General features: G+C 34.7%; 1 protein-coding gene across 2 annotated transcripts in view; it reads left to right on the forward strand.

Moving 5' to 3' along the window:
• Kcnt2 (potassium sodium-activated channel subfamily T member 2) overlaps positions 1-13,267 on the forward strand; it is a 365,450-nt gene that overhangs the window by 187,080 nt on the left and 165,103 nt on the right. For both annotated transcript variants that reach the window (XM_004659523.3, XM_004659524.3), the window contains exons 9-11: positions 7,740-7,920; positions 8,928-9,092; positions 10,766-10,902. In XM_004659523.3, the coding sequence (XP_004659580.1) occupies positions 7,740-7,920; positions 8,928-9,092; positions 10,766-10,902 (483 nt within the window). The remainder of the gene's footprint in view (positions 1-7,739; positions 7,921-8,927; positions 9,093-10,765; positions 10,903-13,267) is intronic.

Genomic DNA, 13,267 nt, shown 5'->3' on the forward strand with positions numbered 1-13,267 from the left:
TTTCACAGTCTACCAGCCAGACAGGCCCCTGGTGCAGCCATACACACAGGTTTATTGACTTCAACACAAAATAATTTCTGGTATTGCCAGTGATTTCTTAAATATATTTCAAGTACCATGATAAAGAGAAAGAAAAAAGCTCAAACAGAAAGATACACTGTATAGCATGGACATTTTAAAATTATATTTGTTTATGAGTGTGCGTGAGTTCACCAGGCTCTCTTGCTGCTTCAAATAACCACCTGTGCAGGTTTAAAGGGATGGCTGTTAATTGAAACCAGGCAAGCAGGATTTGCAAGCAACCATCTTTAACCACTGAGTCATTTCCCTAGCCACAGCTTAGACCTTTCCTAAAAGAAAGTTTCTCTCTCTGTTTTTGACAGTAGTTGTATATTTTATACATACATACATACATGTATTGTATGTAGTCGTACATATGCATTTTGTAGTTACTGTCTTTTTATTTTATTTTATTTTATTTTTTTATTTGCTCTAACCCTGTCCTCTGTTGAGATCTTTAAAAGATTCAGTGAACTCGGGCTGCTGAAGGTGACAGTGGAGATTTCTGTCTCATCTCTGGGGAGTTTGTTAGATGGTAATTAGAAACTAAAACTAACATATGAAATGTTTTTTAGAGCCTTATAGGTATTACATAAGAATAGTTTACTTGGGCTGGATGGATGGCATAGCAGTTAAGGTGTTTGCCTGCAAAGCCAAAGGACCCTGAATTGATTCCTCAGGACCCACATAAGCCAGTTGTACAAGATGGTGCATGCATCTGGAGTTCATTTTCAGTAGCTGGATGCCCTGTCATACCCATTCTCTCTCACACACACATAAAAAATCAGAATAGTTTGTTGGCTTATTTTCTAAATAATTTTTTTGGTTTTACTCATTTTTTTTTTGATATAGGATCTCATGTAGCCCAGGCTGGCCTTAAACTTTCGCTGTAGCTGGATATTACCTTAAGCTTCTGATATCCAGCCTCCATCTCTCCTAGTTTAGAGATCACAAATATGGGCCACCAAGCTCAGTTCTAACCAACCCATTGTATTTTCCTCATTTGACTATTAATGGGTGGGTATTATTTATTTCTTACTAAGCACTGTTGTGAATAAAAAGTACATGCTATAAAATTACCACTAAGGTAGATAATATTTGACTTGTGGATGAGGGATAAAATATTTAACACTAAATTCAAAGTTTCTTAAGTTCTGCAAACCAAGATGTCCAGCTATACATAGAGGTAGTATTTTAATGTGAGGTTCAAGGAGAACTATTTGAAGGAAGCAGATTTGACACTGTCTATCAAAAAACCGAAATTGTAATTAAATATCAGAGCAAGAACACTTTTTGTTAAAAATATATTAGGACAAGGGTGTATACATACACCTTTATACATAATGGAAGATTTTGTATATCATCATAAGCAAACAGAAAGTCAAAATAATAAATAAAGAGGAAATAAATGAGAAAAAAATCTCCTCTCTGAAATTAGATATGAATGTTGACTGTGCATAATTCTGTATGTACTAGGTACTCATTGCTGTATAGCATTTCATTCATAAACTCAGTGGGTAGCACAATTTTTGTTTTGCTGTTTGTTCTGTGGTTGGCGGACAAGACATTGTTTTGGAGTTGGCCTGACCAGCTGCTCCTCTTCCAATATTAGGCACTGATAGTCTGACAAATGGGGGATTCAAGATGTGTTGACCCTCATGTTTGCTGCTGGCACAGTCTTACCTCATGCCTTCCTGTAGAGCATACAGAGCTTGTTCTTAATAGGGTGTACTCAGGATTTTGATAAAGCAACCCTGGGATCTGCAAAAACATAAAGTGTCAACATAACTTACTGATTGGAACAAATTATTGGGTCCCTGGGATTCCAGCTAATGGAGACTTAGACTTCACATATTAATGTGGAAGCAGCAGTATCGTTTATGCAAAAACATGATTTTTGTCTAAAAATATTTTATTTATTTATGACAGAAAGAGAGAGAGAGGGAGAGGGAGGGAGGGAAGGAGGGAAGGAGGGAGTTGTATGGGCACACCAGTGCATCTAACCACTGCAAATGAACTTCAGATGTATGTGCCCCCCATGTACATATGGCTTATGTGGGATCTTGGGAATCAAACCTTAGTTCTTAGGCTTCACAGCCAAGTGCCTTAACCCCTAAGCCATCTCTTCAGGCCATGTTGTTATAATAAACTATTTTACCAAAAGCTTGAGAATATTCTATGATTGGTGAATCTATTAGGTTTCAAAAGTATATACATACATAAACTTTTACATTATCAAATAAAACTTATAAAACTTTAAAAGGAATTTCACAGAATATAGAAATAATGCTATTATATGTTTCTTCTCTTTGAATATATGAAACTACAATATATAGAGTTAGTGCTATTATATGTTATTTTCTCTTTGAATATATGCCTTGGCTATATTGCATAGGGGCAGCTGAGCAAATGAATTTCTATGACTTAATTTATTAGTGTGGGTATGCTAGTATTTCATAAAATTTTTAACATATTTATTTATTTGAGAGAAAGAGGAGAGAGAGAGAGAGAGAGAGAGAGAGAGGGGGGGGAATTGGTGCACCAGGGCATCCAGCCACTGCAAATGAATTGCAGAAGCATGCAACCCCTTGTACATCTGGCTTACGCGGGTCCTGAAGAATTGAACCAGATTCCTTTGGCTTTGCGGGCAAATGCGTTGTCTGCTAAGCCATGTCTCCATCCCTCACAAAATTCTTAAGCAATCTTTTGAACCACTTTGGAGACCTGGAGTTAAGAATGAAAGAAGAAGAAATGGAGTACAGGAAAGTAAGGCAAGTGAAAGAGAGAGAAGGAGAAATAGAAGAAGGTGGAAGGATGAAGTTTGTGATTTAAAAGTAAAAGTAATTGGTAAGTGTCCTATATTGTCTTCTATCTTCTTTTTCTTGATCTACTTGAGACTGTACCTTTTTTTTTTTTTTTTTTTTTCCGAGGTAGGGTCTCACTGTAGCTCAGGCTGACCTGTAATTCACTATATAGTCTCAGAGTGGCCTTGAACTCTAGGTGATCCTCCTACCTCTGCCTCCTGAGTGCTGGTGCCACCACATCTGGCTCTCCTTCTACCATTTTTTGTATTAAGTAGAAAGTTGTACAGATACATTGTTTGTTAGTACCATCATTTCCCCCCTCCCTGCCCCCAACATATATTTTCTTTCATATTACACAAAGGTTTAAAAAAACTGGATAGTTATGCATATGACTTAGACAAATCGATATTGTTTTAAAAAACAATAAATTTAGTTTCTGGAGTTGAAATATTTTACTGTTTCTTTACTTTTTGTGGTCAACCGTTTTACTCATTTTTGGTATAAATCATATTTTATCATATTTTCGGAATTGTGCACCATCACAGCCCTCCACTTTTAGAACAGCTCCATCATCTCAGCCCCACTCTAGTTTGGTAGCCAGTGATCTGATTTCAGTCTCATTTCTGGGTCTTTCACATGAACAGACATTGATGTGTTCTGGTCTACTGGACTTATTTCATTCAGCAAGGTTTTGCAGTCAATATGTATTCTAACATGTATCAGTACTTGATTTACCTTTCTGCTCTCCTTTCACTCCCTTCATTCCTTCTCTTAACTTCCTCCTATCTCCCTCTTTTCCTTATTTCATCTTCATCTTCCTTTCTTTGTGTCCTTTCTATTTTTCTCTTTCTTTCTTTCTCTTATCTTTCTCTCTGTTTCCTTTTTCTTTTCTTTTCCTTTCTTTCATTCTCTCTTTTTAGTTTTTCTCTTTCCCCTTCCTTCCTTCCTTCCTTCCTTCCTTCCTTCCTTCCTTCCTTCCTTCCTTCCTTCCTTCCTTCCTTCCTTCCTTTCTCTTTCTTTCTTTCTTTCTTTCTTTCTTTCTTTCTTTCTTTCTTTCTTTCTTTCTTTCTTTCTTATCTTTCCCTCTTTCCTTTTTTTTCTTTCTCTCTCTTTCTTTTTTCTTTTGCTCTTTCCTTTTTTCCTTCTTTCTCTCTTTCTTTCTTTTTTTATTTATTTTTGTTTTTTCTCTCTCTTTCTTATCTTCCTCTCTATCCTTTTTCTTTTTTCCTTCCTTCCTTCCTTCCTTCCTTCCTTCCTTCCTTCCTTCCTTCCTTCCTTCCTTTCTTTCTTTCTCTCTCTCTCTCTTTCTTCTCTTTCCTTTTTCTTTTCTTTCTCTTTATCTCTTCTCTTTTTCTCTCTTTCCTTTTTCTTTTCTTTCTTCCTTCTTTCTTTCTTATGTTTTTTCTGTTTCCCCTTTCTTTCTTTTTTTCTTTTTCTCTTCTTTCCTTTCCTCAAAAGTATTATTATATTAGTTCATTTATGATGCTCTAACAAAATACTTGAACCACAGTAATTTGTAAAAGGCCATGAATTTTTGTCAGTTCTGGTGCTGGGATATCAAAAATCACAGTTCCACAGATTTTTGTGTCTGGTCCCTACTCCCTACTTCAAAAACGACTTATTTCACATCTTTCATATAGTGAAAGGTGGAAAGAAGGAAAGGGTCCTATGTAGTTGTTTTTTTTTTTTTTGCAGAATTTTATTATGTCAACAATACTATTTATGAGAAGTGTTTGTGGCCTAATTTCTTTTAATGCTCCCATCTCCTCATACTATTACTTGGGCATTTAGGTTTGGATGGTGCATATTGAAATAATAGCCTTCGACCTAAGGTCCCTTCCCTCAAATGATCTTGTTTCTTTCATTTAAAAAAGTAAGCAAGGAAAAATATATTATTGCATCTCACCAGATCTAGAAGCCTTAATTTGTTCCATCACCAAGTAATGTCAAAACTTAACAAGGAAGGCCAGGTGTGGTAGCTCATGCCTTTAATTGCAGTATTGGGAGACATATTTAGAAGAATTTCTATGAGTTCTAGGGTAGCCTGAGACTACATAGTGAATTCCAGGTCATCCTGAGCTCAAGAAAGACTCTGCATTGAACAAACAAAAAAGAACTTAGAAAAAACTTGACAAGGCAAACATTAAATATTGAGGCTCAAGAAACTCATTTTGACTTGCTGTAACTTCTAGACACAGAGGGCACTATGGGTTCCAAAGGCCAAGGAAGACCCATCACAATGGCTTTATTGGACACAACCCAGAGAGAAGCCTTCAAAAATTGGAATCTGGCAGACCTAGGTCTGTCAGGCTGATACTGCATAGTGCAGGCTGTACAAGTTAACAGGATTCTGAGAAAGATTTACCCCTAGATCAATAGTAGGCATTTTCCCAGTGGGATCCATCCTGATGAAACTTTTCTACCAAGCACAATATCTTTTGGGCACCTAGTTGGAGGAGCTACTCCTTCATAGGTCATGGACTCTGCATACCTGTAGGCTTTATACTGCCAAGATATATCACCTATGACCTATGGAAGAGTGTTCTCAGTCACACATTTAGGAATACTAGTTTTGTCCTTCACTGTACTTAGGTGCACTGTGCCAAAATTCAGAGATCAGAGAACTGAAGCTGCCCTCAACATACACCCAGAGACCCAATAAGTTCCTGGGGTTCTTCTAAATCAGCTGTGTCAAGCAATGGTGCATGTGTCCTGCCATTCCCATGGTGGTTTCAAAATCTCTGGAATAACTTCATGGTCATGCCTTAGTTGTTTGGATAAGTAACATATGACTTCCTATTTCTTAGTAATCTACCTTTCATGCTTTCTCCTGAGCACCATTTTTACTGTTTACAATCTGGCTATGCTGAGACTCTTCCAAATTTATGGTCTGTTTCCCTTTTGATTACAACTTCTATCTTTAACACAGTTCTCTCGTCTCTCTTTTTAGCACACAGTCAAGAGATGCCATGAAAGTCCCAAAACACTTTACTAAGATATTTTTTTCTGCCAAGTGTTCTAGTTCATCACTTGAAATTTTGCCTTGCATTGAGTACTAGGCCATAGATATAATTCAGGCAAATGATGCTGCTTTGTTACAAGGATGGGCTTTCCTCTAGTTTCTTATAAAATATTCTTAACCTCTAATCTAAAATTAATTAGCATAGGCTTCTATGTCATTCATGATACCAGCATTGAAATCATGATTGCCTCTGTACTCTGCTGCTCTTCTCTTTTCCTGAACCCCAAAAGTATTGCCTTCATATGCAAATTTAATATAGACTTCTTTTAGCAGTACTCCAAACTCATCCATATACCCATTTTCCAGTACCAAAGCTGCTTCCACATTTTAAAGCAACTATTAAGCAAATACCCCACTTCTCAGTACAGATATCCATGTTAGCCACTATTGCAAAAACACATAAAAATGAACAATTTATTAAAACAAATGGATTTATTTCTAGCACTTTCAGAAGCTGAGATGGTCAAGATTAAAACTTAGCAGGATTGGTGTTTGAAGAGGGCCTTTCCTCTAATTACTGAGATGGAGTCTTTGTGCTGTATTCTCACTGGGTAGATGACAGAAGGGCTAAATGGCCATATCTACTTCTTCTCTTTAGTCCTTTAGTAAAGCAGTTAATGTCAGTTATGATGACTCTATCCTCATGATCATCTAAGTCCTATCCACTCCAACCTTTTAATACAGCTGCAATGGAGAGGTTCACCATGAAGGTGAGAAGGCATGGTCAGGGTGCATGGCCATAGATGGAACTTCATTATCCTAATTATATACTAAATTATAAACATGACAATCTCTCTACTGTTTACTTATTTCAACGCTGTGAACATCCTACAGGTGATTACTGTACTGAAGGACTCCTTTTGAAAATGACTTTTTTTGCATTAGTTTGCTTTGTGATATACTAGCAAATTTCTTAAAATTTGATCAGTCATTTATAATGAGCAGAAATTTACTGTATCACAGTTATAAAGGCTTGGAAGTCCAACATTAAGGAGCTATAGTTTGGTGATATTCTTCTTATGGCATTACAAAATGGTGTAGAATCTTCATCTGAAGTTGGGAGGGACAGAGACATTGCACGAGAGAAGGTAAACTATGTTTACATATGAGAACTCCTTCCCACAATCATGACAGTAATCCTTTTATGATTGTGATTTCATAATCTCAGTATTTCTTAAAGATCTCAATTCAATAATGTTAGAATTATTAATTAATTTCAACCCCAGTTTTGATATAGATAATATTCAAATTATAGTATTTGATTTCTATTAACACAAATCATTGCTGTATATAGCCACATGTATAGTAATCCATCCCTCTTTTTTAATTGCAATATTTTTGGAAACTTTATAGGCATTAAGCTTACCAAATTCTGGTCTTGGATTCCTTAACATACATTTGATATCTCTGTGTTATCTAGGAATTTCAGTCTACTTATTGAATGACCATGACAAAACTCAACTATCCTTGATGATATTTTGGCTAACATTTTTGACTATTTTTTTTTTTTTCGAGGTAGGGTCTCACTCTAGCCCAGACTGACCTGGAATTCACTCTGTATTCTCAGGGTGGCCTCAAACTCATGGCAATCCTCTTACCTCTGCTTCCCAAGTGCTGGGATTAAAGGCGTGTGCCACCACGCCCGGCTTCATTTTTGACTATTAATCAAAATAAAAGTATGTCTAGTTAGTGTGGTGAATATTTCAAAATTATATTGTTCTGGGAAAAATTACAAAACACAAGAGACAAGGTATTAAATTTCTTGAGAAAATTTGTTTTCATCACAAAAGAACAACAAAAAATAATATATGTAATTTGTAAGTTTTAATTTTTGTCCATATTTTCTTTTTTAGTATCTGTGGGATTCAACATCTGGAACGAATAGGAAAGAAGCTAAATCTCTTTGATTCCCTTTATTTCTGCATTGTGACTTTTTCTACTGTGGGCTTTGGGGATGTCACTCCTGAAACGTGGTCTTCCAAGCTCTTTGTGGTTGCGATGATCTGTGTTGCTCTTGTGGTTCTACCCATACAGGTATAAACAAAATCTTTCTCATTTCTATAGAAATGAGTAAAACTTAATTTTTTACATAAATTAGAAACATAGGGTGGTTTATGAACAGTGATTACTAACACATGTTTAATCATTTTCTAAAAATATTTCAGGAATACCTTTCTACATTTTGTTAGAAATATAGACTTGCCTTTTTTTTCTAGTCAAAGGTGACTGTCACTCACATCTTTCTTCAATATTCATGATTTTTAAGAATATTATTTAATTTTACTTATTATGGAATAATATATTTTTAATTATAGGATGACAGACTATGGGAGTAAATTTTGGAGGGACTTAAAATAAACCTAGAAGTCACAAACTTAACTAGATTAAAATTAATTATTTATGTTTATCAACTAAAGCAATATTTGTCTCACTGTGGGCAGCAGACAAGGAGACTGCAAAGGGTCAGATATAAAATGTGGCCACATTTAGGGAGACACAATCTCTATTATTTTCTTATAGTAAGCCCAGGGTTTATGACTGGGATGATAAGAAACATAGAAAATTTAAATTAAGTTTGTATTCTCAAATTAAACTTGTATCTGAATGCATATTGTGTGGCAACTAAAGTGACCTTCTCACTCCCAAATCTGCCTTCTGACATTCTCCCCTTGCACCAACCACTTCCCTTCGGTATCATGTACTATATAGCTAGTCTGTGGCATTGAGTATTATGGCTCAGCTTTCTCCCTATCCTTGGTATGAGAATAGATTGTATCACAAGAGTATGGAGAAAGGGTGATGAAGCTTTTCTCTGTCACTCAGTGCATGAACTATTATATCATATCTTGAACTTCAGGGAGATGTTTGTAACCCCTGTACAAATCATATGATAAACCCATTTTGGAAAGGAACACTGATAATTTGAATCTCAATGAGTTCTACTGATTGTGCCTGATAAACAGTGGGTGCTTGCATTGATTATTTTTTATATATTTCTTATGTTTGGTGCTTTATTTTCACATGTGGAAAATGCATTACAGTTTGAACAATTGGCCTATTTGTGGATGGAGAGACAAAAGTCAGGTGGAAACTATAGTCGACATAGAGCTCAGACTGAAAAGCATGTTGTTCTGTGTGTCAGCTCTCTGAAGATTGATTTACTTATGGATTTTTTAAATGAATTTTATGCTCATCCAAGACTACAGGTATATTCAAATAATATCATAAAAAATACTGAATTTTGTGACTACTAACATTTTACCAATGTCAATTAACTAATGAGGCAGTTTGCATTCTGGAGAATTTTTATATTACAAGCCAAATTTAGAAACACTGAATGAAGGACTACAAATATAACCAGGAACGTAGAAAAAAATGCTAGAGGAATAAACAAATTTTTAAATATCCTTCTATAGCTACAGTAGAAGACAGGTGGTTGTTAATGTTGAAAAGAAAGATTTTCTTTGAATTAAAGGATTACTTTTTTCCCAATGTGTAAAGCATAAATTATATTTTTATGAAAAGTGAATTTTAACATCAAATATGATATAGCAGTGAGAAACTCATCTCAGGATCATCACTCACTTGCAAATTGCAGTTACATGAAGTATGGCTGATGGAAATGTGGAATGCTGGAGCTTCCCATTTTATTTGCTTTCTGGAGCATAAGTAGCTTGTATTTATAGTAGCACTAAATGGCCAAAATTAGAAAATGATTAGATGAATTATAAACAAGAATACATAAGTTTCTCCTAGTTTATTTCTGCACATAAATTTTGTTGGTACTTTCCTCACGTTTTAGGTCACTGAGGCAGGGTAGATTTAGGAAATCAGTTCTTCTGTTTACTGCACTTACACCAGTTAAAAGGCACAAGGATTATTAGTCTTATTTTTTTCTCAATAAATTTGTGCAAAAGAGTTAACTCCTGTAATCAATACAGTGCTGAGTATACTTAATCATCCTCCTCTCAAGTAAAGTGCATAGATCTCTAAATATTTTGAAGACCATTTAAAGCTAGTTTGTAAGTGATAACAAAGTTAATATTACTGTTTTCACGTAAATTATGTTTGCTTTCTTGAGAATATTCATATCTTGTTTTTAAATGTTTTCATAATCTGCAGTTTGCCTTTATAAATTATTGAGACTATCTTAGGATAATCTTTGATCTTACAATAATTAACTCTATTTAGTATTAGTATCAAGACTGCTCAACTTCAAAAACCTTCCCATTAGATCTGCATTTTTATTTTTATTTTTTGGTTTTTTTTTTTTTTTCCCTAAGGTAGAGTTTTACTCTAGCTCATGCTGACCTGGAATTGACTATGCAGTCTAAGGATGGTCACAAACTCATGGTGATCCTCCTACCTCTGCCTCCCAAGTGCTGGAATTAAAGGTGTGTGTCACCATGCCCAGCTACCATTAGATATACTTTAGTGCATTAAAATCATGATGCCTTACCAGAGAGATACAGTTCTTTTAGATTATTTTACTTTAAACCACTTAATATGTATTTTGAAATATTTAGATTCAAAACTCTTTAACTTTTATTTTGTATCCCTATTTGTCAGTTTCCTCAATACATTAAAATATTCATCAAAAAATGTTCAAAATTTTATCAGATCATATTATTTCAAAATGTATAAATGAGTATCACTCTTTGCATCCTAAAAGTATTAACTTCATGCTAGAATTCATTCATTAATATTTCTACCTGGAAAACAAATTTCAACCTGGAATCCTATGTGTACTCTTTAGTGTCATTCTATAATTATAACTAAGTAAATATTTTATTTAAAATAAATATTTTATTTACTACTTTAGGATAACACAAACCATTATTGTTTCTATATCATTCCATATCCATTTGATTTTGACTAGGACTATTATGTGGTGATTTTGTGCCCTACGGAAATGGATGTGCAGGTTCGAAGGGTGCTACAAATTCCTATGTGGTCCCAAAGAGTTATCTACCTTCAAGGATCAGCCCTTAAAGATCAGGATCTACTGAGAGCAAAGTAGGTACCTATTTTCCATTTTATACCCTAGTATTTTTACTACGTTGACAGCTATTTTCCATTGTATGCCCCATAATTTTGACTGCTTTGATATATTTTCCCTTAACTTTTTAGCAATATTTAGTGTTGAAACCTATGTTTATATACCTTTGAATATGGTATTTAGCTTTTTAAACACTGATGATTGAATTAAAGTGTTAAAATGTAATATTATCATCCAGGCATGGTGGCACACACCTTTAATCCTAACACTCTGGAGTCAGAGGTAGGAGGATCACTGTGAGATTGAGACCACCTAAGTCTACATGAAGCAATGAGATATGTGGTACAACAATAAAATAATCTATGTTGTTACTGATGAATTGTGGTATCCACCCCTTATGTTAGAGAAGTTTCAAATCTATGAGCAGTGTTTTTACTCCACAAATAACATCTTAAACTAAACATGATGTAAGATAAGTAAGAATTGAGTGAGTGAGGGTTTAAATTTTAAGAAACTTGTAACAGGCACTGTATAGGCAACCAGGCAATGCCTGTCTAGCCTTGAGTCATAAACAAAACGTCTTTGGGTTCTAGAGCAATCAGATGTGTGAGAGGACATGATGAGCTGCTTCCTGTTGCACGTGTATCTGTTAGTAGGACATAAAGGTTACATAGTTGAGCCATTTGTCAAAGGGCTCGGGCATTCTACCCCAGGATAGTGTTAGAGCACAGCAGGGTAGACTGGGTTTTCTAGATGTTTTCTGCTGCTTTTAAAGTTTAAAACATACCTTCATGATTATTTTGAATTATTCACTGTTTTAAATTTTAAAGCTTCCTCATCAAATTTTAGCATGTTTTCTTTTTCTTGTGTGTTATCAGTCCCTCAATGGCTGTGTCTGTAAATGAATGAATATATATTTTGTGTGTGCTTGTACATACTGTGTGTATGTTTGTCTATTTGTGTGTATGTTTGTCTATTTGTGTGTTTGGGATGATGGAAAAGTTAAATGATCAGTTATTTAGGAATACTGACTTTACTTTTTATTTATTAATAATAAAGTTTGACTAGCTAGATTTTTCCCTATAATTAAATTTCAGATACAAAAATAGTAGAAGCTTCAATAATAAAATGAATGAGAAAAAATTGAAAGATTAAAATAAGTATATCTCTAGGTTTTTGTGGGTTAAATACTCCATATAGAAGACAGTTCTATACATCATAAAATATTCCCAGTACCTCAAGTTAATCCAGCCTTTAGCTGTTCCCATTTGCTATTCCTCTGCTAGGGGATTAGTTGCTTCTAAATGAATGGGGTCTAGACAACCAAGGTCTTCACACAATAACCATGGATAAAATCCATACAATGACCAGGTTAACTGGAGTGATGAATGGATGCTTCTTTGTCAATAAGGAATTAATCTGAGCTATTAGTATTATATATTGAGAGCTAAATTAGATGCTACTTAGGATTATCAGATTTATGGTAGTAGTTTTGAAATGTTTTTTTTCTGCAAAATCAATAATATTTACCAAGGAAAGATCCTTCCAAGGATCTAAAAATGAACAAATAAGAGGAAGGGGATGAGGGAGGGGTAGCCAGCTGGCACTAATAAAGTTGGCTTACAAAAGAATTTAGTGTGGCATAGCTTTCATTTTCATGTTCCCTTCTAATCCTAATTTCATGTAAAAGATTTGGGATTTAATGTCACTAATACATTCTTTAACCCAGTTCCCCATGCAACGAACAAGGAGTAGGGTTCTCCAGCCAAGTTCCAAAGGTCGGTTGCATGATTTTTGGATTGCTTTGTTGAAAGTTATGTTTAGAAAATGTCATCCTATGTTCATATTAATCCTGGCTCAATAATTTGCCAAACTGTTTGGTTTGGATTAGTTTTACAGACCTTTAAGATCTTTGTTTTCCATAGCAAGTATTTTTGAAAAAGCTCACTTTATCATAGTATACTTAAAAGAAAAAAATCATCAATAATTTAAAAGTAAATAATATCATGTTGCAAAGTCATTTTATATCAAAAGCTAAAGCATATTTCTTCACTGCACAATTTAGGGTCAGAACCTTAGCATAAGGAGAAAGGATTTTAGAAAAATGGTGAGTCATCTGCAGTCATTGTAGATGGAGCCAAATTTGACTTACAAATGCTGAGCAGGGCTGAGTCCCCTCTCTTACTGAGATACTGCTGATGAAATGTAATTAACCATAAGACAAAGATCCACACCACTCCTTAATTGATGCAAAGTGTACCTATGAAAATTTGAAAATATCCCCCCAAAGAAAAACAACAAATTTTATCTTGTTTACTTCTGCTGCAAGCCACTGAGCTATCAAGGCAACCCCACATTTTTTATTTTTTTAATTGCAGTCAA

Source organism: Jaculus jaculus, chromosome 1 (genome assembly GCF_020740685.1).
Source record: "Jaculus jaculus isolate mJacJac1 chromosome 1, mJacJac1.mat.Y.cur, whole genome shotgun sequence".
Lineage (NCBI taxonomy): Eukaryota > Metazoa > Chordata > Mammalia > Rodentia > Dipodidae > Jaculus > Jaculus jaculus.